Source organism: Ictidomys tridecemlineatus, chromosome X, assembly GCF_052094955.1.
Source record: "Ictidomys tridecemlineatus isolate mIctTri1 chromosome X, mIctTri1.hap1, whole genome shotgun sequence".
In the NCBI taxonomy this organism is placed as follows: Eukaryota; Metazoa; Chordata; class Mammalia; order Rodentia; family Sciuridae; genus Ictidomys; species Ictidomys tridecemlineatus.
The window spans coordinates 80,827,178-80,852,890 of NC_135493.1; the positions used below are offsets into that span (position 1 = coordinate 80,827,178).

The 25,713-nt window shown below is 34.2% G+C and overlaps 1 protein-coding gene across 7 annotated transcripts in view; it reads right to left on the bottom strand.

Annotated features, from left to right (window-relative positions):
• The window catches only part of Wnk3 (WNK lysine deficient protein kinase 3), a 171,363-nt gene that overhangs the window by 101,781 nt on the left and 43,869 nt on the right, over nucleotides 1–25,713 (bottom strand). For all 7 annotated transcript variants that reach the window (XM_040281244.2, XM_040281261.2, XM_040281236.2 and 4 more), the window contains exons 3-10: nucleotides 17,529–17,701; nucleotides 16,496–16,716; nucleotides 15,634–15,791; nucleotides 10,666–10,754; nucleotides 8,221–8,440; nucleotides 2,652–2,946; nucleotides 1,026–1,219; nucleotides 784–933 (exon numbers count right to left, since the gene is read on the bottom strand). In XM_040281244.2, the coding sequence (XP_040137178.2) occupies nucleotides 784–933; nucleotides 1,026–1,219; nucleotides 2,652–2,946; nucleotides 8,221–8,440; nucleotides 10,666–10,754; nucleotides 15,634–15,791; nucleotides 16,496–16,716; nucleotides 17,529–17,701 (1,500 nt within the window). The remainder of the gene's footprint in view (nucleotides 1–783; nucleotides 934–1,025; nucleotides 1,220–2,651; nucleotides 2,947–8,220; nucleotides 8,441–10,665; nucleotides 10,755–15,633; nucleotides 15,792–16,495; nucleotides 16,717–17,528; nucleotides 17,702–25,713) is intronic.

The window sequence follows — 25,713 nt, forward strand, 5'->3', positions numbered from 1 at the left end:
GCAGGGTGATGGCAAAGAAAAGGCCAACCATGGGTCCAGAGTCCATAACCTAGGTAAACAGGATATAATTTGAATATATGAATTAACTCAAAGACTGTTTAATTATTGTTGGAAACACATAATGCTGACTTTACTGGTCTGAAAGACAAAAATACTTCTTATTCTCCTACAGAAATAAACATGAACCAAAAACAAGTCAAGAATTTAGATGGATGTGCCAAAAAATTATTAAAGTCTATGAAATCTTTTTTTGTGGTACTGGGGATAGAACACAGGGGCACTTTATTCCTGACCTACATTTCCTACCCTTAAAATTTTAATATAGGGTCTCACTTCATTGCCAAGGCTACCCTGAGCTTGCAATTCTCCTGCCTCAGCCTCCCAAGTCACTGGGATTATAGGTACCATTGCACCCAGCAATGAAATACTATTTATAATAAACTGCAACAGATATCACTCCACACTCAAACCAGGCTGGAAAAGTTCAATACCAAGAAGAAACTAGTATTACCAAGAAAAAGAGATCAAAGTCCTAAATAGATTTTTGTCCATACATTGAGTCCTCTGTTTCTTCCCCAATTATGCAAACAGTGTTTGCACAATGTTAGGTATATCCTCAAGAGGAATGTCTTGGGTGAAGGAAAGCATAAACAACTTTTAGTTTCCTGTGACCTTTATCTAAACTATGATGGATTTATAAAAGAGAATCTTTGCTTGTTAGAAAAATCTAGGCAGTGTTAAATTTGTCTCAGTGAATACAGAGTCTCTAAAATGATATCTTACCTTTGTCTGTGAGACCTTCTGCACAGTTAATGGGGAAACTTGGGACTGTGAAACAACTGTAGGTCCAAGGACATGTACAGGCAAAATAGTGGACTGACCTTGAACCACAGGCAAAATTTGGGGCTGAGTCAGATTTGGCTGCTTTTGTAACTATTAAAAAAGAAAAAAAAATTAAAGATAAACTCTCCCATTTATAGTAAATATGATGTTCTATATTTAAAAAAAGTAACAGTTCATCTTACCCCTGAAACTTGCTGGCAATGTCCTACCAGTTGCTGAGATGGATAAATTTGCCCTGGAACATTTATATCAGCCTGTGGGACACTAGAAACCATTTGAGTGCCCATCGTCTGGTTTGAGGAATAAGCTGCACTGGGCTGACTTGAAGTATCTGAATGTGTAACTGATCCAGCTCCTGCTTCAGACAAATTGTCACCTATAACAAAGAAAACAAGCATCAGACCCAAGAATTGGATCAGAATTATAATGGGTTGCACAAAATGTATGTATAACATGTCAAAATATACGCAACTGTCATGTCTATCCTAAAACAACAATAGAAAGGAAGGAAGGAAGGAAGGAAGGAAGGAAGGAAGGAAGGAAGGAAGGAAGGAAGGAAGGAAGGAAGGAAGGAAGGAAGGAAGGAAGGAAGGAAGGAAGGAAGGAAGGAAGGAAGGAAGGAAGGAAGGAAGGAAGGAAGGAAGGAAGGAAGGAAGGAAGGAAGGAAGGAAGGAAGGGTAGAAGGGAAAATAAAAAGCACAAAATTGAAATAGTATAGGTAGTAGTGTTTCTTTTCTTTCTTTTTTATTCTGAAAACACAAACAAGTAAAATATTTACACTGCCGAATTAATCAAAATCATCATTTAAATTCTCCATTAAGCAATGAAATGTTGGCACTGTGATATATACTAAAATTTTCTTTTCTTCTGCAGTTCTGAAGATTAAATCCATGGTCTTGCTAATGTTAAGCACATGCTCTATCACTGAGCTACATCCCTACCCATAAAATTTTCTTAATAAAACAAACCTGAAAACAATCACATACAAAAAATCAACTCCATTTACTGGCTGTTTCATGTATATCCATACCTAACTGAATTATACTTGCCATTAGGATTTCAGTAAAACAAAGAGTCATAGTTTCTTTCTCCTAGAAACTGGATAGGAAAAAATACTGCCTCTGTAGAACAATTGGTTATTACTATGCAAATATTGTGTCCTTTTGGAAAAGAGAATATGACAGCATAAAAATTAAAGGGTTTCTGTTTATAATTTAGCCTAAAACACAAAGGGTCTTAACATCTATAAAATTCCTTCCTGAGGAATACATTGTATCTTTAGTTTCAAATTTTCTTTATTAAAGGATTTATGTTAAACCCTTATAAACATTAGTATGGTCATTTGACTTTTTCTCTGAATAAGACTAGTTGCTAGATTTTAACTCTACTGCAGCAAGCACTTTGGACAAGTCAGTTAATAATAGTTTCTTAAATTTTAAAATAAGGAAACTAGCTGGCCTGTTTTAGGGGTTTTGTAAAAGGTTTGATGAAATAAATAACAGATAATAGAATCACCTAAAAAACACAAAAGTACTATTTAAAAAAAGGAAATATTGGGGCTGGGGATGTGGCTCAAGCAGTAGTGCGCTCGCCTGGCATGCACGGGGCGCTGGGTTTGATCCTCAGCACCACATAAAAATAAAATAAAGATGTTGTGTCCACCGAAAACTAAAAAACAAATGTTAAAAATTCTCTCTCTCTCTCCCTCTCTCTCTCTCTCAAAAAAAAAATTTAAAATTTAAAATTTAAAAAAATAAGGAAATATGATTGGACATTTGTATGTGCTTTATAAATTTTAATTGCTTTACCTCTAATGGAGGAGCAGTGCTGTTGTGGTTTTCTGTGTAGAAGCTGCTGTCGAGCATGTTGATCAACTTCAGTTTCTTCACATTCAGCCCCAGTATGCTGAGCAGAAGTAGGAGGCAAAGTTGTAGTTTGCTGCTGAGGAAGTACATTCCCCATAGACTTACACTGTGAATCCCTGCGTTCTTCCAAACAGCCAGCAGGCTTCTTCTCCCTTGTCTTTTTTATCAGGGTCACCCGATCTCTAATGGATTTAGCCACAGCTTTGGAATCACTTTCATGAAAGAATCCAGATTTGACCTACAAACAAAACATAGTAAGCAAGGCACTTCCTTAACATTTAAGATTTTGGCTATTTTTAACACCATTATTTTTTAAAATATCTTTATTTTATTTATTTATTTTTATGTGGTGCTGAAGATCAAACCCAGTGCCTCACACAAGCAAGGCAAGTGCTCTACCACTGAACTACATAAAACCCCAGCCCAACTAACATCATTAATTTATACCCAAAACTCCAAACTCTATTAATCAACAGTCAATTTGCTTATATATTCATTCATTCATTCTTTTGTTCATTTTTTCCCCTGGTACTGGGGATTGAACCCAGAGGCACTCAAACACTGAGCCATATAAAAGCCATATAGGTTCTTTACTTTTTATTTCAAAATGGGATTTTGCTAAGTTGCATAGAGCATTGCTAAATTGTGGAGGTAGGCTCGAATTGCGATCCTCCTGACTCAGCCTCCCAAGTTACTGGGATTAAAGGCATATACCACCATGCCTGATCTCTATATTCTTTCTTAATCAAAGACATACATACATGCAAAAATATAAGAAAATATTTTTAATAAATACAAAAAAAAACAACAGTATTACCAAGCATTATTGAAATAGTTTGGACTTTAAATAAAAATAAAAACTCTGATGTTTCATTACGTGCAGCCTTGTTACTGATAATTTATGACTGCCATTAAGAATTGTAAAAAATTAAAAGGGTTTCTTCATTCAGCAGCATTAAATGTCTACAATATGCCCAGTACTGGGGACAAGAGAGATAGATACAAGTAACTAAGTCGATCTTTTGTCCTATATGAACACAAAATTTGAAGGTATAAAATAGATACAAACTTAAAATGAAATGAAGTAGAAATGAGCTGCTAAAAGAGCCCGAGGAAATAGGGAAATGGTTACAGTGGAAGGTAAATTTGGACCTGGGTAAAAGGCAAACAAAGGAATGAACAGGCTATTGAAGAAAGTACAAATGAAGTCTGGAGTGGAGATCAACATTCTAGGCAAAAGAAGTATATTTACCACAAAATATTACATCTTACTAGGCATTAGAAGTATCAGAGGAGAGGAAACAGTTCTGCCTTATTGTCTCAGAGCAACAAAGGTGAGCAGCAGAGAAAATGATTTGAGAAGGTACCATGGCACATCATTCTCAATGCTATAGTCTGCTTTTTAAAGCAAGTCTTGGGGGTCTGCAGACTCTTGAAATATGTCACAGTAGTTGAAAGATGAATAAAATGTTAGTTGAAACAGCCAGGCATGGTGGTGCATGCCTATAATCCCAGTGACTTGGAAGGCTGAGGCAAGACAACAAGTTCAAAGCCAGCTTTAGCAACCTAGCAAAGCCCTAAGCAACTTACCAAGATCCTGTCTCAAAATAAAAAATAAAAGGGGGTGGGGAAGTAGCTAACTGGTAAAGGACCCCCGGGTCAAATCCCCAGTACAAAAAAAACAAAAGTTAGGTGAAACACACGTAACCTAATTGTGCTCCCTCCCAAAATTCTAAAAAGAAAAACTACCCCATAATAAATGAATTAAGTTAAAAACACACAAGAACAGGGTAAATAAGAGAACAGCAATGGTAACAACCTTTTGAATACTTTGGAATATAGAAAACAAACAGACAATAAAAACAAACCTAGTGAGGCTGGGGATATAGCTCAATTGGTAGAGTGCTTGTCTTGCATGCACAAGGCCCTGAGTTCAAGCTCCAGCACAAGACACACACACACACACACAAAAAAAAAAAAAAAAAAAAAAAAAAAAAAAAACTGGGAAAGGTGAACTACAGAAAACTAAGAACCATTTATACTGAAGAATAATCATAAACCACAGGAACTGATGGTACTAGGTACTTTCATAACTGAAGGTAAAGTGAAAATAAGGAAGACTCAGTTATAAGGTTTTATGAAGCAATTATTTAGGTCTCAGCATCTCACCCTTCCTTCCACACCTTTGTATGATTGCTTCTCCCTACCCATTAATTTAGGGTTTTGTTCTCTGAAGAGGGCAAAAGAAAGTATCTCTGGTTTTCAGAACATCAAACACAGTTGATATTATGGCTACCATGTTAAAAACAAAACTATTAAGCGACCATATACAGCTGGATATCAAATGCAGAAATGTTCAGACCTTTTCCTTTTTGGTTACCAAAATTCTGGTATTAATACCCTTATTCTCCAGGAAGGAGACTGAAAAATGCTTCTCTAGAGAATCTTACCAAAGGAAAATGAAAGATTTATAAATAACAATCTGAGATTCCCATAATAATGGCCCACTCAAGTACTCTATAGTAGTCAAAGTTAACAAGTCTTATTATGCAAGCAATAATTCCATCCAGATAGTTTGTTAGTTCCTGTAGCAGGTAAAATTAATGGCCCCTAAAGGACGCCCTCACCTGATGGCCAAACCTGTGAACATGATGAGATATCACTCCCATCATTATTGTATCTGTATATATAGCACAGATGACCTTAAACTAGGGAGATTATCTGAGTGATATTTTACAAGCAGATGACACTAGAAGGATTCACCAAGCCAACCCTGTTTTTTGAAGACATGATTGGGCACATGAAAGGACTAAAAAGCAGCTTCAAGAAACTGAAAACAGTCTCCAGCTAACATCCAGCAAGGAAACAAGGATCTCACAACAGAACTCCCAGATAAGAACAGGCTAGACAACACCTTGATTTGAGGCTTTTGAGATCCTATGCAGAGAATCCAGTAAGGCTTACCAGGAATTCTGACCTATATAACCGAGAGATAGTAAACAGGTGGTGTTTTAAGCTACTAAATTTGTAGTAATTTATAATGTAACAATAAATTCTTTATTCAAAAGAGGAGATAAAAATACTAATTTTATAGAGAGGTGTGACAATAGTGCACTCACAAAACAAAGTGCAAGATATTTACCCTAAAAAGGAATAGATAAAAAAATGAAAAAGGACTCTTAAAATTAAAAACACATTAGTAAACATGAAAAATTCAATAGAAGAGTTAGAAAACAGAGTTGCTAACATCTACCAGAGGAGAATAAAAAGAAAAAGAGATGGAAAATAGAAATGATGAGAATATTAGAAAACCAGTTCTAAGAGGCCCAACATCCAAGTAACTGGCAGTTCCAGAAGGAGAAACAAACAAGAAATCAAAATACTTCAAGAAACTTTCCAGAAACTAAAGGATATGCTTTCACAGATTGAAAGGATCCACAGAGTATGCAACAGTGGATGAAAACAGACTCAAATCAAGATACATTACTGTGAAATTTTAGATCACTGAGAAGAAAAAGATCTTCCAGAGTGGGAAAAAAATGCATCACATGTAAACAATCAAGTATCACAACAACTCTGGACTTTTTAACAATGATACTAAAAGCTAGATGAGCAAGTAGCAATGACTTCAAATTTTAAAAAAGCAAACAACTGTCAACCAAAAATGCCTTGGTCAGCCAAAATAATCAATTAAATACAAAGATGGAAAAAGGAATTTTTGTATTTCCAAGTCTCAAAGTATTTATCTCCTATGTACCCCTTTCTTAACAAGCTAGCAGAAAACTTAAAACACTATACTACAGTATAGACAGGATATATTGAATTTTTACACCTCTGCATGTCGGCAGAATCAAAGGAATACTGATTTTTAGTTTTATAGATTTTTTTAAAATTTAAGTCATTTTACATTGTTTTACTCATTCTAAAATATCATGTGCTCATTGTAAATATTAAAACAATACAAAGATATATAAAATATGTTTGAATGTCAGGCTCAGTGGCACATGTCTATAATTCCAGCAATTTAGGAAACTTAGGAGGATCACAAGTTTGAGGCAAGACCCAACAACTTAGCAAGACTCTTGTCTCAAAATGAAAAATAAAAAGGGCTGGGGATGTGGTTTAGTGGTAGAGTGCCACTCAGTTCAGTCCCCAGTACTGCAAAAATACCCCAAAACTTTAAGAAAAGAAGCTAGCAGAAAAGTGTTCCACTAAAACAAAAGGACAGGCCAGGTAAGAAAAAAAAAAAAAAAAAACATGGGATTTAGGAAACATAAAACCCAGTACAAGAGTGAGGCAAAGAAAAATCTAGGAAGATAGTAAAAAGGTAAGTATCCAGATGCCAATTGTACACCAGATGTCCAAGGAAAACATTTCAGATTAGAACAGCATAACCTTAATTCAATAATGTAAAGGGCTATCATCTCCAAGATCCCCACTGTCACTGTCCCATCCTTTTTAACCTGAGGTCAAAATATCCAGCCAGTCTTGATTAAATGCTGCTAAAACTTATGCATGCCCTTCCTATCAGTATTAGCAGATGCTTGGAGCAGGTGTAGACATGCATTACACCTCCTAGCAGTTAGTTACAGGCTATGATCTACTGAGGGTGGGGGCTGGTCACAGAGAAATTAGAAATGGAAAAATCAGAGTGGTCCACTTCCTGTCCAACCGTATGGTTACCAAACTAATTTCTGATCTGTACAACAGCCTTTTCCAGTATTCTGACTGTGCTGATCCATGGGTTTATTTCCCTGAACTTACTCTTAATCGCATACTCTGATTTCCCTAGAAGCAGCTCTTGTATGCTCTTAGGGAAGCTGAAACCAGATGTTGATCCAGAGACTCTCTTCAGTTTATCCTCTCCTGGGGTTTTTCATCTAATTATACTAATAATGCCCCTGTGTAGCCAGCTAGGTGTGTGTTTGCTATTAGGTTTACAAAATAAAACAATATATTACTTAGGTAAACTATAATGAAAAGCAAAGGAATAAGTAACAGAAAAGTCAGGATAGATACTGCCTAAGGAGCTGAGAAAGGGGAATGTAGCTGGGAGCAACACACTGGTGGCTTCAAAGGCAATGACAATGTTCTATTTCTTAACAAATGTAGTGTTTTATTGTTCTTTACAGTGTGCATACAAATCCTGTATACTCTGCTATTGAGATACATTTCACAATAACACAACAATTTAAATAAAGAAAACAGGAGACAGTGAAAGACTGGGCATGGTAATACAAGCCTGTCATATCAGTGACTTGGGAGGCTGAAGTAGAAGGATCACAACTTTGAGACCAGCCTGCATGATTAATGAGAATCTGTCTCAAAATTAAAAATAAAAAGGTCTGGGATATAGTTCAGTAGTAAAGTGCCCCTGGGTTCAATTCCCTATTCTGAAAATATACAAGCAAACAAAAACCAGGAGAAAGTGAGAGAAAAGAAAGCAATGAATACAAGAAAGTAATCAAACCTGATACCATATATGGCAGGGGAAAACAGTGGTAAAACTTACCATTTCATATGCTACTTCCTCAGGTGTATCTGTTTCTAAATTGAAACTGAATTCAATAGCTTCATTGTCTTTGTGTTTGCCTTTTAATTTTTTAGGGTCTTCAACCCAGAGTCTTAAAGCCAAGGATGAATTTGAGCAATCATCTTCCTCTGCTAGCTCTACCCTCAGTCCTGTATCCTCAGCAAAAAATGCGTGGTTTAGTAGGTTCCTGATAGACAACCTAATAAGCAAAATACATATCTCATTATAAATTCTTCCAATAATAAGTCAAAATTATTTCTACCAAAGCAACAACCTTATTTAAATTTTCTAGTAATTAAACCATTAATCTGCTTTGTTATAAAACCAAATCTTGTAAAGGATACAAAGAAATCCCAAATAACATGCATATATAATAACTTTAATTAAAGATTAATTATGCCAGGCATAGTGGTGCAGGCCTATAATTCCATTGACTTGGAAGGCTGAGGCAAGAGGATCTTAAATTTGAGGCCAGCATCAACAAAAACTGAAAAAAAGGGCTGTGGATATAGCTCAGTAGTAGTGTACCCTTCTATTCAACCCCCAGTAACACGGAAAAAATAAATAAAAAGATTAGTTATTACTAGTAAAGCATCTAGACAACAAACTTTGCTTTTTTTCTCTGTAGTGGGGATTGAACCCAGGTGATAGCACTACATTCCTAGTCCATTTCATTGTATTTTGAGACAAGCTTTTGCTAAATTGCCCAGGCTGGCCTCAAACATTCAATCCTCCTGCCTCAGTCTCCCAGTTGTTGAGATTACAGGAGTGTGCCACCACACCTACTATATAATGAACTTTAACATATATAAAAGTATACATAGAAAGAATTAGAGAAGTACATGTTGGGTGGATTGATTTTCCTTAAACCATCAGCTTAAGTTACCACAACTCCAATAATAGAATCTCAGCAAATGAAACAAAAACTCCCCCAACAATATAAATTCTAAAGTAAATTAGAAATTAAAACTGTTTCACAAATATTTATGTCATTGACTTCATTAGCAATGGTGTGCTTCACTCTTTAGAAGAACGTTGTGGTGTAGCTAATGTGGTTCAGCAAAGTCCAGTGGTTTTCTTAAAGTATTTAACTCTGGCTCTAGGCCACAGTGTACAAATAATGGAATCAACTCTAGCTTAATATCAAGGATTAACCATCACTGAGAAGAAAATAAAACATAAGGAAGGACAATTGTTTCTTCTTCAACTAATGTTTAAAAGACATATAATATTTAATCAATCTGTATTACAGGCCAGTGGGCGCTGAAACTAATATACTGCCTAATGTCTATGTAGAGAGCCCCTCCTGTACCACTTAAAACAGAAAAGAATCATGTGGACAACTTGGTGTCCTATAAATGGAGGATTTTCAACCCTCTACATTTTTTACTATTATTACTACTGTTCTTATTACTTTGGTACAGGGGATTGAACCCAGTGGCACTGTACCACTGAGCAACATCTCCAACTCTTTTTATTTTGAGACAGGGTCTTGCTAAGTTGCCCTAGTTGGCCTTGAACTTGCAATCCTCCTACCTCTGCCTTACTTAGCATTACAGGCATTAACCACCAGGCCTGTCAAGTCCATTTAAAATTTTTGTTTGTGACAGGGTCTCATTATGTTGCTCAAGATATAGTCTTCTTGAACTTGTGAGTTCAAGCTAATCTCCCACCTCAGCCACTCAGAGTAGCTATACAGGCCTGTCTCACCACACCTAGCTTTTATTAAGTGTTCTATAATAAAGCCATAATTCAATAGACCTAAGGTCTATTGTATTCTCAGATATACAATACTAAATCAAGTTAGAAAACTAATAAAAATGTGGAGGGTCAATGAAACGCTGATGCAGATTATTTGTTTGTTTAAAGTATATATCATTGATAAGGTAGTAAAAATTAAAAGATGTACCCACTAATTTAAGTCAGTAATTTTCCAAGGCTCAAATTAAAGAGAAGTAAAAGATAAGACTAAAATGACTTGTTCATAAGAAAACACACACTGGGATACAAATAATAAATCTACAATATTACTTCTGAAACAAAAACAACTATATCAACATTATCATTATTGTGACACAGGGATATAGGATCAAATAAAATATATCTATCTACCCTCAACTGGTAGAAGCAAGGTAACCTGTGTAGGCTTACTGCCTATTAAGCTGATGGTTAAAGGTGATGAAAGCTTGTCAGAATATATACACACAAACAACCCAAATGTCAGCTCAAGGAAAATTCAGCACATAATATTAAAGTCTAAAATGTCAAACAACATGCATTGATACACTTCACTCTATACCATATGGTTTGGCTTCCACTCAAAAGTCATACCTAGCATGAGTAAAAGGACAAAAAAATGACCCAGTGTATGATTAGAAAAAAATACATCCATCAGTTATGTCATTTCACTAGACTTGCACCCACCTTTCAGATTTGTTTTGACGAATACATCCTTCAATGATTTCTTTCACTTCAGGATCAGTGACTTTATTAAAGCTGGCTGGTTTAATGCCCTGGAAGAACAAACATGTTTTTTTCCACAAATTAAGCAATTGAAAATCCAATCAACATGATTGTTTTAACATCATTTTTATCATTAAATCACATTCCAGTTTTAAATGAGATAAATATATATATTTATATGGAAAAACTTTAATAACTTTTTTAACTAAAATTTTGCCATAACTCTACAAATAACTGTGAAAATTATAAAGCTAAATAACCAACAATAAAGACAAACTTATATATTATGTTTTATATTATATGATAGTACACAAAAACTAAAAATGTTCTCAAAGTAGCCAATGCATGACTGTAGTTCTAGCAACTCAGATGGATTAGGCAGGAGAATCTCAAATTTAAGGCCAACCTGGGCAACTAAGATCCTATCTCAAAATAAAAACTAAAAAGAGTTCAGATAATAAAGCTCAATGGTAGAATACTCCTGGATTCAATTTCTAGTAGTGAAAAAAAGGGGGTAAAAATAATTAATGATATAGAAAATCCTCATGATTTAATATCAAATAGGGAAAAAGAAGGACCCAAATATGTACATATAGTATAAAACCAATTAGAAAAATTATAATAACTGGTTTTTTTATTTTTTTTAGTTGTAGATGGACATAATCCCTTTATTTTATTTATTTATTTTTTTATGTGGTGCTGAGGATCAAACACAATGCCCACACATGCCAGGCAAGTGCTCTACCACTGAGCCACAATCCCAACCCCTATAATAACTACTTTTGGGAATCAGAGAACTATTATTTTAAAAACTTTTGAAAATTTCAAATAAAGTATTTTTATTTCAAATACTCCAATTCAATATAATTCAAAGTCTTCTACAATGGCAAGAATCAATAAACAAGCAGTTTGTGTATGTATATACACACATATATATATATGTGCATGCATGAAATGTATATGCCTATGTATGAAAATTTGAGAAATATATATATTTTTCTACTTAAGCAATACTGTAATACCAACAGAATCCTACATGGTAATTAACAGGTTCCACAAAAATTCATAATTCATAATGTTGAATAGGTCCAAAAAATGTATTAAATATTCCTATGATAAATGTATTAACTGCCTGAATCTGCTTATTTTATATGTTATATTACCTTTTATTTGAGTTCTAGATTTTTTTCAAATCAATATATTACTGCAATCATTTGATACAAAATTCCTAATTAAATTAGTAACAGAATAATATAATAGAAATAAAAATTATCATGAATAGAGGAAATTCAAGATCTACTTCTAGGTGGGCATAGTGGTGCACACCTGTAACCCCAGTGGCTTTGGAGGCTATGGCAGGAGGATTCCAAGTTCAAAGCCAGCCTCAGCAACTACGTGCAAGGCCCTAAGCAACTCAGCAAGATGCTGTCTCAAAATAAAAAATAATTTTAAAAAAGGGCTGGGGATGTGGCTCAGTGGTTAAGTGCCCCTGTGTTCAATCACCAGTACCAAAAAAGGGGAGGGGGATCTACTTCTATGCCTGTCACACTACCCTACACACCACAGAATCAGAAAATCCAGTATCATATACTGACAAATCTGGTAAGATAAGGAGTTAATTTGAACCCAAATTCAACACATTTTAAGATAAACGAAAATATGAATTGTGATATGGTAATTCTGTGAGTTTAAGGTAAAATAACAAAGTCATTAAAAATGAACTTGTGTTATTCTATTTATAGAAACAGTCATCTTTGACTTTTCCACTAGCCTATTATCCATTTCCCAGCCCTGAGTAATTATTGCCTTTCTCTGTTTCTAAGTGAAAATAGTTGCGGAACTATAATTTACAAATCAAGTACAAAATACTTTTCTACTTAGAGATTTCCAAAATGTGAGCCACAACTAAAATGATATTCTCTTTTACTGTGCTCTTAAAGAAAATTTCAAACATACTAAAAAGAATAGAATATTGAAGCTCCACATAACTATCATTTGCTTCAAAAACAATCGTTATTTCGTAAACTTTGTTTCATCTATCTACCTACATAACTTTCATACATTAGAGCACATTAAAGGAGATCTAAGGCATCATATAATTTGATCCACAATTTTTTCAGTTTATATCGCTAATAGATAAGATTCTTTTTTAAAAGATGTCATTATCCCAAGGCTGGAAATATAGCTCAGTTGATAGAGTGCTTGCCTCACATGCACAAGGCCCTGGGTTCAATCCCCAGCACTGCCAAAAAAAAAAAAAAAAAGTCATTTCCCTCCTCAAATAATCATTCCTTAGTGTTATTTAAAACCCAGTCCACTTTTAAATTTTCAAAATTGTTCAAGTGAAGTTTCTTTTATAGTTGGTTTGTTCAAGTCAAGATCCAAAGTCTATATATCACGTATATGGTGTGCTGGAGCTCTCATATAAACTCATAAGAGCTATTACATTTTCAAGAAATTTGCAAGCAATTTAAACACAACCAATTAAAAAAATGAATTAAATAAATTTACAAATAAATAAATTATATTAAAAGCCAAGGTAATAAATATTGAAAACACCATTCCATATTTTACCACATTTTGTCATTACTTATGCATTTGAGATTGTTGATAGCTATTGTATATGTGTAGTGGAAATATCATACAATGAGTGCCAGTATGCATCTCTTCCCAAGTTTGCATTCAGTGAGGCCACACCAATAACTTGAAATCAGCCAAGATGGAAGTATTCACACCACAAAAATTAGCAAATACTAGAAATCAGTGCTTTTCTTTTTTTGTTTTTCATGGAATCAACTGCTAAACATTTACCAGCTCAATACTACTCTTAAGTCTCTTAAATGCCCATCAAATGGAATACTATTAACCCTTAAAAAAGAAATTCTGTCATTTGTAATAACATGGATGAACCTAAAGAACATTGTACTAAATAAAATAAGACAGGCAAAGAAAGACAAATATAACATAATCATATTATATGTGAAATTGAAAAGAATAAAATTCATGGAAATAAAGAATAGAATGGTGGTTACCAAAGGTTGGAAAGGAGATAATGGGGAGTTGATAGTCAAAGGGTACAAGTTGCAATTATACCACAGGAATAAGTTTTGAGATCTTTTGTTCAACAGAGTGACTATAGTCAATAATAATACAGTGCATATTTCAAAATAACTTACAGTAAATTTCAAATGTCTCATCACAAAAAATATAAGCAAGAAATGTGATGTATATGTTAACAAGCTTGATTTGATCATTACATATCATATACGTATATCAAAACATCATACTGTATTTCATAAATGTACACAATTATGTTTTTTCTATTAAAAATAATAGTAATTTTAAGGGGCTAAAAAGCATTATCTAACCCTAAGTACATGTATGAAGACATAAATGGTGTGACTCTACTTTGTATACAACCAGAGATGAAAAAAATTGTGCTCTATACGTGTAATATGAATTGTAAAGCATTTTGCTGTCATATATAACAAATTAAAATTTAAAAAAAGCATTATCTATTAGTATTAGCTATTTCACAATAATCTCTTCCATGGCCTATCTTGAGCCACTCGACTATATATGAAGTAGTCGTCCTCTGAACAATCATAAAACTCCTGTTGCTATTTCCTTATATTTTAATTATATTCTCCTCCTCTTATTTTATAGTTGCTTGTGAATTTATATTATTCCCCTACTAGGAATATAAGATACTTGAGGGTAGAAATCACCTCTTCCTCATCTTTTCATTCCTTACAAGCTCTAACAGAAAAATTACATATACCTAGGACTCAAATACTGTATCTGTTGAATTATATTTAAATTGCCTTTCATAATCAGGCTTGTAAAACTATAAGAAACCTTCAAATCCTTCTTGTCAATATTATTCAGATTTGAAGAATAAGATCCATCTAATAAATATCTAAAACTTCATTACAAATGAAAGAATACAGATGATAACACCTGTACATTTTCCCAAAGACACTAATATAGAGCATTTTAGATGACCCCAATAGGGTACAGGTATGTATTATAAATCTAAAGATTATCTCAAGTCTGTTTTAGTCAGATTTTTTGCTGCTGTGGCTAAAGGACCTGACCAGCACAATTGTAAAGGAGGAAAAGTTTATTTGAGGGCTCAAGGTTTCAGAGATCTCAGTTCACAGAAGGCAAGCTCCATTCCTCAGGGCTTGAGTTGAAGCAAAACTTCATGGTGGAAGAGTATGGCAGAGGGTGGGAGGAGATAAAGCTCAGTTGGTAGAGTGTTTGCCTCACATGCACAAAACCCTGGGTTCAATCCCCAGCACCACAAAAAGAAAAAAAAATACTTGGGGCTGGGGTTGTGGCTCAGTGGTAGAGTGCTTGCACGCATGAGGCACTGGGTTTGATCTTTGGCATTAGATAAAAAAAAACAGTAATATGAAGGTATTGTTTCCATCTACAACTAAAAAATAATTTTAAAAAAGAGTGTGGCAGAGGGAAGTGGCTCACAGGTCCATCAGAAAGCAGAGAGTCCACTCTCCAGATACAAAATATCTACCCCATAGCTACACTCTCAATGAACCACTTCCTCCAGTCACACCCTACCTGCCTCCAGGGATTAATTCACTGATTAGGTTAAGGATATAACCCAATCATTTCTCCTCCAAACCTTCTTGCATTGTCTCACACATGAGCTTTTGGGGGACATCACATCTAAACCAAAACACAGCACAATTGTTAATGTAACACTGTTATACAAAACTAAACCAAAATTAGATGTTTCTCACACACACATCTTGAGATTATAACCAGGACTCATGCATGCTAGGCAAATGCTTGACCACTGAGTAACAACTGCAGTCCCAAAATTAGGCTTGACTAAGTCAAGTTTACCAACTTCAACATGAAATATGGGAATTTGTAAAGTAAAAAGAATAAAGTTATACCTACACTGGTAACTTTACGGTATATTTGAGCTGCATTCTGGCACTCAGAATAAGGGTACTCGGAAGTAGCCATTTCCAGCATACACATTCCAAAAGCATAGACATCTACGGATTCATCATAGTGCTCTTCATACATTTCTGGAGCCATAAACTCAGGTGTTCCTACAAAATAACACCATAGCCATATTTTGATTAAAGAGAAACTGTATCCACCAAGGTACCCATTTCCTTAAAGATTATCCATGTTAATTTCTGCTTTCAAAAAGCAAATCTAAAAGTATAAAATTTGTATTATATAAACAAAGCACCTACAGAATTTCCTTAACTTTCCATACTGATAAATTAAAATTTATAATGCTCAAGATTAGGTTATGGTTAATAAAATTTGTTTTTATTTCTATTCTTTTTAGTTCAAAATTTTCTGGATTCATTTAATAAACTTTCATAAGTTCTCAGAAACTTTCAATAATCCTAAATATATGCTACAAAAAAATACACAAAGACATTTCTGAAATAAGTTAATATATATATATATATATATATATAATAGATATTTCAAAGCACATTTACAGTGTAGGCCAGAGTTAGTACATTTTTCTGTGAAGGACCAGATAGTAAATATATTGGACTTTGCAGTTTACATGGTCTCTGTCACATAGTTATTCAACTCTGCAGTGCAAAAGCACCCATAGAGAGTCCATATATTAGCAGGTATGGCTGTGTTCCAATAAAATTTGATTTACAAAAACAGGCGGTGGGCCAAATTTGGCCTATGGCTGGCCCATAGTTAACTCATTCCTGGAATAGAACTATACAATTGAGAAAGCTCCCTATCCCGACTAGTAAACTATAAAAACGTTACTCACCAATGACGCTCTTAGCAAATGATGTACGCATTAAGGTGGCCAGTCCCAGATCACCAATCTTCACAGATCCAGTGGGTCCCGTGATAAAAATGTTGTCACACTTCAGATCCCGGTGAATAATAGGAGGAGTCCTAGTGTGCAAGAACTGCAACCCTTTTAAAATTTGTCTGCACCAGCTTCTTAAGACCTTTGGTTTCATGACTTTGAATCGTTTTAAGTACCTATATGAAGAAATAGAAGACCACATGTAAAAAAACAGCCACAACTTATTGTAAAAACACTATTAGGGGACATTACATAAGCAAGACGATCATTTATGCATTATGATTGCCATCCCTGTGTTGTCCAATATTATAAAAAATTTTAATGTAAGAATTCATTCTTATGTAAGAAAACTGACTTTCAAGTGACTGCAATGGCTCAACCCCTCCCTGCCCCTCAATAAAATGGTCTGACTCTCCCAAAAAAAGATATCCTACCAAGTGTAGCATTTTTACTTCAAAATAAGAAGCATGCCAGAGTGGCCTTTTTGGAATGGAAGCACAATTTTAAAAGGATTGTCTATCTCTTCTTCCTAATAATTATTAAATATAGACTCACCAGGTTTGATTACATAAAATTTTAGTACAAAAATGTTAAGAAAGTAAACTAAAAGTAAACCTTACATTTAATTATGTATAACTGATTATACTACAAAACAAAAATTATTATTAGAAAGGTAAGACTACAATTACATAGTATTACTCATTATATTTGTGAATATGGCTAAGCTGTCAATCATTTATTTTCCTTTACAAAATGGAATTATATGTTTTTCTATAACAATTTCCAATGCTAAACTTCTATGATATCCCAAAAATATTAATTTATCAGTAATGCATACTTTCTAACATACTTCATTAACATCCTGAGTTTTTTACTTACCAGAAAACACATTTAAGAAAACTTTTAATCAATAGTATAAAAATAATTGTTATGACCCTTGAAATTATTTTCAAATAAAACTCCATTGTCACTATCAACGTCAACTTACGTCTTTAAGGTTCCTGATGTCATTAGTTCAGTTACTAATACAATACATTTCTTTCCTTTTAATATAGATTCCCAGGAATCATAAAATCGAACTATATTGGGGTGCTGGAGACCTTTTAGCATCTCTGCTTCTTCCTTAAACCGCTGCTGCTCAGCTTTGGTTAACTTCCGGTCCTGAAATAGAAGAACAAGTTCCAAATTAAAGCCATAGAAAAAAAATTGGGGGGGATACCAGGGTTTGAACCCAGGAACAGTTAACCACTGAACTACATCCCTAACACTTTTTGTATTTTGATTTGAGACAGGGTCTTGCCAAGTTGCTCAGGGCCTTGCCAAGGTGCTGAGGCTGGCTGTGAACTTTTGATCCTCCTGTCTTAGGCTCCCAAGCCACTGGGATTACAGGCATGAGCCACCATGCCTCACTTTATGCATATTTCTAACACCACTCAAATTGAGTGCTTTATTGTTCCTACATGTGTATGAATGTATTTTCACCAGTCAGTTCTTTCTAAATAGTTACTTTGACTCTTTCCACACGCAATGCAGCAGTTATTATGTTTTGTAACTACATTATAAAACCGCCTACAAAATACATCGACACCTTATGGACTGGGGATGTAGCTCAGAGATAAAGTGCTTAACTAGCATGTATTAAGACCCTGGGCTTGATTCCCAGCATACACACACACACACACACACACACACACACACACACACACACACACACACACAAAATATCAGTATCTTGAAAAGCAGTATCTGAAACTGAATGCAAAAATGTAATAAAAAAAGAATACAAGAATCCCACCCCCAAGAAATCCCTGAGTTTTCATATCTAAAAGCTCTATAATGTCAGAGTGAGAATAATCAAAATGTCAGACACCTAAACATTTACTCTGGCTTAATTTCTGAATTAACAAAATATTCTAGGTTTCCAAAGTATCAGGTTACCAACCAATGAAAAAACTTCAAATAGGCACTCAACTTCTAATCTATTTCATTAAATGATATAAATTAAAGGAAAAACCTTTATAGAATTCTGAGGAAGGACTGTGATCCTATATTTCTAAACTCAGACAAGTTATCAATCAAGTTTAAAAGGGGAAAAAAACCCTACATTTCTAGACAGCAGGAACACTGAAATAAACCATCCCTCACACTATTTCTGAAAATATTATTTAAACATGCTTCAATAAAAGCATGGCCAGGGCCAGAGTGGTGGCACATGCCTATAATGGGAGGCTGAGGTAGGAGGATTTCAAGTTTGAGGCCAGTCTGAGTAACTCAGTGAGATCCTGACACAAAATAAAAAAATAAAAAGGGCTAGTGATTTAGCTCAGTGGTAGAGTACCCATGAATTTAATCCCCCAGTACAAGGGGAAGGGAAAAAAACTGCAGCCAGCCAAGTGTGGTGGTTTTTGTCTATAGTCCTCTGAGGCAGAAAGATCACATGAGTCCACAAGTTTGAGACCAGTCTGGGCAACAAGGTGAAACCTCATCTCAGGGGAAAAACAGATAAGCTGGCTTACAATAAAGTCAGAAATTTCCAAAATTTAGAGTTTAGAGTTAAGCCTAAGTAGTAATGACTAAAGTAATTGGTAAAACTGAATAAGTTTTCTCAGCATTAATTAAAATTGAAGTAACACAATGCAAAAGGAACAACCTGGAATTAAAATTCCAGATTACTTCATTAAAAGCTAATTAATAGAGAAGAAATAATAAAAACAATTTTTGTCTTTTTCAAAGGGGAGCAGTAGAGAAGGGAGTGATAGAATAATTTTTTAAGTTTTGATGTTTTTAGAGAAATAAATTCAAGTGTATCTATTTAACTTTTAGGTATAATGTATAATTTCCATTTCAAGATGGTAGACAACATATTAAATTATTTCCCCCCCTTCCTAAAACCCACAAAATGACAAAGGAAATATATAAATAAACCCAGAGCAGTGATGGAAATGTGAGAAGGATTCAAACAAAAATTTTAAGATAAAAATCCATACATTGATAGAAATATACTTTAATAAAATTCAAGACAGTCTAGGAAATGGCAACTCCATAAACATAAACTGGAAAACTTCTCCATTAAAGAGGTTTTGTAATTAAGAATTTTAAACATTCTTAGAATCAAATGAAGATGGAAACACAACATATCAGAAGCTCTAACATAACAATGAAAGCAGTTCTAAGAAGGAAGTTTTACACTTGAGTGCCTACATTTAAAAATCCAGCCAGGCTTGGTGATACACATTTGTGCCTACAATTCAAAAGGCTGAGCAGGAAGATTCCAAGTTCTAAGCCAGCCTTAGCAACTTAGTTAAGAACAAGATAAAAAAACAGGTACAGTCACAGGAATGAGACTTTGTGCTTCATTTTTGTACAATGTGTCAAAATTCATTCTACTGTCATGTATAACAAATTAGAACAAATAAAAAATAAAAAGGGCTGGGGCTATAGATCAGTGGTAGGGTGTCCCTAGGTTCAAGCTCAACACTGCAAAGAAAAATAAAATATTTCAAACAATCTAATGCTGCATCTTAAGGTCCTGGGAAACAGGACCAAATGAATCTTAAACTAGAAGAAAAAAGAAATAATAAATTAGAACTGAAATTAACAGAACTAGAAATTAACAACAATACAAAGGATCAATAAAACAAAGAATTGGTTCTCTGAAAAAACAAGATTGATAAAACCCTAGCCAAACTAACACAAAGAAAGACAGAAAAGTCCCAAATTAATAAAATTAGAGACAAAATGGGGATATCACACAGACACAACAGTAATCCACAGAATTATTAGGGACTATTTTGAAAATTTATATTTCAATAAATTGGAAAATTTAGGAAAAATGGACAAATTTCTAGACACCTATAATCTATCAAAATTAAACCAAGAGGATATAGAAAACCTAAACAGATCAATAACTATGAAAACTGAAACTGTAATAAAATCTTCTGATGTAGAAAAACACAAAACCAGATGGATTTACAGCTGAATTTTACCATTTCTTTAAAGTAGAACAAATACCAATACTCATCAAGTTACTCCATGAAAGTGAAAGGGAAGGAATGCTTCCACACCCCAAACAATGCCTATATCACCCTGATACCAAAACTGGAAAAGCACACTTCAAGAAAACTGCAGACCAGTATCATTGAACATAAACTGAAAATTATTAGCAAATTGAATTCAATGATACATGATCATCAGACTGGTTTCATCCCAGGGATACAAGGCTGGTTCAATATATGCAAGTTAATAAATGTTATACACCACATAAATAGAACCAAAGACAATGCAGTATCCTTTCATGATAAAAACCCTGGAAAAACTAGGGATAGAAGGAACTCACATCAATATCATAAAGGATATATATGACAAATCCAAAGCCAATATCATACTGAATGTGAAAAAACTGAAAGCATTTCCTTCAAACTCAGAAGCATGATGAGGACATCCACTCTTACCACTCCTATTCAAATAGTAGTTGAAATCTTAACCTGAGCCATTAGATACGAGAAAGAAATAAAAAGAGATAGAAATAGGAAAGGAAGAAATCAAATTATCCCTATTTGCAGATGATAAGTTCCTATACTTAGAATATCCTACTGGTTCTACCAAAGACTTTTAGAGCTGATTTTGAAAAATTAAGAAAAGAAGCAGAATACAAAAATCAACATACAAAAATCAATAGCTAGGGACTAGGGGTTAAGTTGGTAGAGTGCTTGCCTCGCACGCACAAGGCCCTGGGTTCAATCCCTAGACCACACACACGCAAAAAAAAAAAAAAAAAAAATCAATAGCTTTTCTACACACCAATAATGAATCCACTGAAAAAGAAAGCAGGAAAACAATTCCATTCACAATAGTTTCAAAAAAATATATCTAGGAGCCAGGTGTAGTGATGCATACCTGTAATCCTAGCAACCTGGGAGGCTAAGGAGGAGGATCACAAGTTCCAGGCTGACCTTGGAAACTCAGCAAGATCTGTTTCAATTAAAAGGGGCGGGGGCTGGGGATGTAGCTTCAGTGGCAAAGCACTCCTGGGCTCAAAACTCAGAACCAAAAGGGAAAAAACATAGCAATAAACCTAACCAAGGAGTTAAAAGACATCTCTAATGAAAATTATAGACCACTAAAGAAAGAAATCAAAGAAGACACCAGAAGATGAAAGATCTCCAATGTTCATGGACAGGCAGAATTAGTATTGTGAAAATGACCATATTATCAAAGTTATTCAATACGATTTCCACCAAAATGCCAATGATACTTTTCACAGAACTTGAAAAAACAATCCTAAAATTCATACAGAAGAACAAAGACCCAGAATAGCCAAAGCAATCCTGAGCAAAAAAACCAATGCTGGCCACATGCAGTGGCACAAACCTGTAATCCTAACTGGGAGGCTGAGGCTGGAAGATTACAATTTCAAAGCCAGCCTCAGCAATTTAGCAAGGCCCTAAGCAACTTAGTGAGACCCTATCTCAAAATAAAAAAATAAATAAAAAGGGCTGGGGATGTGGCTCAGTGGTTAAGCCCTCCTGGGTTCAATCCACAATACACACAAAAAACAAAACAAAACAAAACACTGGTGTGGAGATATAGCTCAGTAGGTAGAGTGCTTGACTCACATGCACAAGGCCCTCTGGGTTCAATCCCCAGCACCACACCCCCCCATGCACACACAAAAAACAACACATTAGAGGTCAGCCTGGACAACACAGTGAGACTCTGTCTCAAAAATTAAAGTAAAAATAAATGCTATTGAAGAACATAGTACACATTTTCCCATTTGATTAGAACTTTAATAAGACTTCTTTTTTTTGGGGGGGGGAGGGGAGTGTTAACTCTCTTGGCTTTTCTTCCTGAGTCACATATTTAATGATTTTAAAATTTTCCTTCAGTAAAACTGACCTTTTTGATAGACAGTTCCATGAGTTAAAGCAAATGCATGATCATGTACACTGTCACAATCAAAATACAAAGCAGTTCCATCACCCTTAAAAAATTCCCCTGTGTTGTCCATTTACAGTTAAGCCATCTCTTTACTCATACTCTAGAAATCACTTACCTATTTGTTATCCCCCTTTCTTTTCCAGAAATATTTTTTAATATTTAATATTTAATAATAATAATATTTAATAATTTAATTATTTAATATTTAAATTTTTTTAGTTGTAGTTGGAAACAATTCCTTTATTTATTTTTATGTGGTGCTGAGGATCAAACCCAGGGCCTCACACATGCGAGGCAAGAGCTCTACCGATGAGCCACAACCCCAGCTCCTTCCAGAAATCTTATAAATGTAAAAAGACAGTATATATATATACTCTTTGATCTGACTTCTTTCATTTTTATAATGTATTTTAATTAATGCATACCATTTTAAGTACCAGTAGATATTGCTTTTAATTGTTGAATGTTGAAAACATCTGTGAATGTACCACAGTCTGTTTCTCCATTCCCCAGATGAAGGGCATTTGGGTGGTTTCCAGTTTAGGACAATTACAAATAAAGCTACTTTAAATAAACCCATAGAGGTTTTCATGTGAATACAGGTTTGCTTGGATAAATACCTCAAGTGAGATTGATGGGTTGCATAGTCAGTATGTTTTTGCTTTTTGTTTTTCTGTTTGTTTATCTGGTTTTTAATTTATTTTGCAATACTGAGGATTGAATGCAGGAACTCATACATCCTATTGAGCACTCTACTATTAAGATATATGCACAGACCTGGTAAGTACATTTAACTTTACAAGAAATAACGATGTGCCAAAGTGTTTCTGCCATTTGTATTCCCACCAGCAATACATAAGGTCAATATGTGAAAGTTCATCTGCATGCACCATCCTCATCAGCAGGTGGTACAAGGATTGGTGTTTAGCTATTCCAACAGGTGTACTGGAAGTATTTGATTACGGTTTCAATATTCATTAATGATGAATGATATTGGGTCATACAAATATCTTCTTTGGTGAAATGTCTATTCACATCTTTAATTCATTTGTTAATTGGGTTGTCTGATTTTGTTGTTGAGTATTGAGAGTTCTTTATTCTACATACAAGGCTTTTGTCATTCAATTTCAAAATATTGGGTTCAAAATATCCTCTGCTAACTGTGGATTGTCTTTTCATTCTATAAATAGTGTCTTTCACAGAGTTAAAAATATTAATTTTGATGAAGTCAAGTTGCTATTTTTTTTTCTTTTCTGGATCACAGTTTTGTTAATATATTCAAGAACTTTGACTAACCAAAGGTCACAAAGGTTTTCTCATGTTTTCTTCTTGAAGTTTTACAGTTTTATGGTTTACTTTTAGGCCTATGATTCATTTTGAGTAAATTTTTGTATAAGATGAGATTTAGCCAGCACAGTGGTGCATGCCTGTAATCCCAGCAGCTCAGGAGGCTGAGGCAGAAGGATCATGAGTTCAAAGCCAGCCTCAGCAATTTAGTGAGGCATTTAGCAACTCAATGAGACCCTGTTTCAAACTATAAAAAAGAGCTGAGGATATGGCTCAGTACCCTGGGTTCAATCTTCAGTACCAAAAAAATATGAAATTTAGATTAAGGTTCATTTTTTGAAATATGCATGCCCAATTGTTCTACCACCTTTTGTTGAAAAGACCATCCTTTCTATATTGAATTGCCACAGCACATTTTTTTTCAAATCATCAGTCACATTTGTTTAGGTCTATTTCTGAACTCTGTGATGTTGCACTGACCTAGGTGTCTATCTCTTTGCCAATACCATAAATGTCTTAATTACTATAGCGTTTTGTAGATGCGCTTTATCAGTTAAGGAGGTTTCCCTTTATTGCAATTTTGCTGAGAGGTTCTATCATAAATAAATACTGAATTTCATCAAATGTTTTTTTTCTGCATCTATTGAAATGATCATGTGTTTTTCTTTTTTTCAGTCTGTTAATATACAAATTGAATTGACTTTCAAATGTTAAAGAATACTTGAATTCCTGGGAAAACCATATGTAATCATCATGTCCTTTTGTACATATTGCTGGATTCAATATGATTATTCAATATTCAATAATCAATGTTCAATGTTACATTGAATATTTTCATCTATATTTGTGAGGAATATTAGTCTATAGTTTTCTTATAATGTAATATCTTTATCTGCTTCTGGTATCACATGGGTGCAGGACTCTGATTTGACTCTTGTACTGCTGTCTTGAGGCAATTATTGCTCTGGACAAGACAGTACATAAAGGAAGATTTAGGCCTCCACTTTGCCACCCTGCAGCAGAGACTCACATTTTCCAGGAATACATTCTACAATCAGCAGGAAGAGATAAAGTTATCTCTTTCCCATATTTGTACTGTTCTATTTTCTTATCTTATTGATTTTGCTAAAACAGCCACAACATTTTTTTTCAAAGTGTGATAACAATCATTACTGCTTTACACTGGATTTTCATAAAAAAACAGCTTTATCATCTCATAGCTTAGACTATTTATTGAGTTTTGGTTTTGTTTCACAAATAGTTTAAAAATGAAGTAATTTCCTTATATTCCTACCTTACTTTTATTTTTTAATTAGGACTGGCTGCTGAATTTTATCAAATATTTTTTTCAGCACCTACTGATATGATCATATGGTTTGTTGATTGGTTTCCTGATATAGAACTGATTTTTTTTTTCAGTACTAGGAATTGAACCCTGAGTCTCACACATGCTAAGCAATCACTCTACTACTGAGCTACATCCCCAATCCCTCCTGGGTTTCTTCACAAGGCTCATTAATCATTTCCCAGATAACCAAAAATAGTATAACCTAATGATCCTACTATTTTTATATTTATATTTTTAAATTAATTTCAGTTATTTTTGATAATTCTCTCTTCCTTTTTATTTTTATTTGACCCTATTCCCTCTCTTTTGCTGTTATTTTTCTAGTATATTAAAGCACTAAATTTACTTATTGTTCATTAATAGTGAAGAGTTTAGGCTGTAAGTTTTCTTCCAGGAGCAACTCTTACAATGGCCCCCAGGTTTTATTGCAATGTCTTCTCTTTTTCATTGATTTCAAGTCTATAATTTCAATTTTGATTTGCTCCTTGATTAAAAATTTACATAGTGATGATTTTACTCTCCAATTAGTTAAGCCTTTTAGTTATTTATTTCATTATTATTTCTAATTTTACAGAGTAATGTAGAATATAAAATCTTT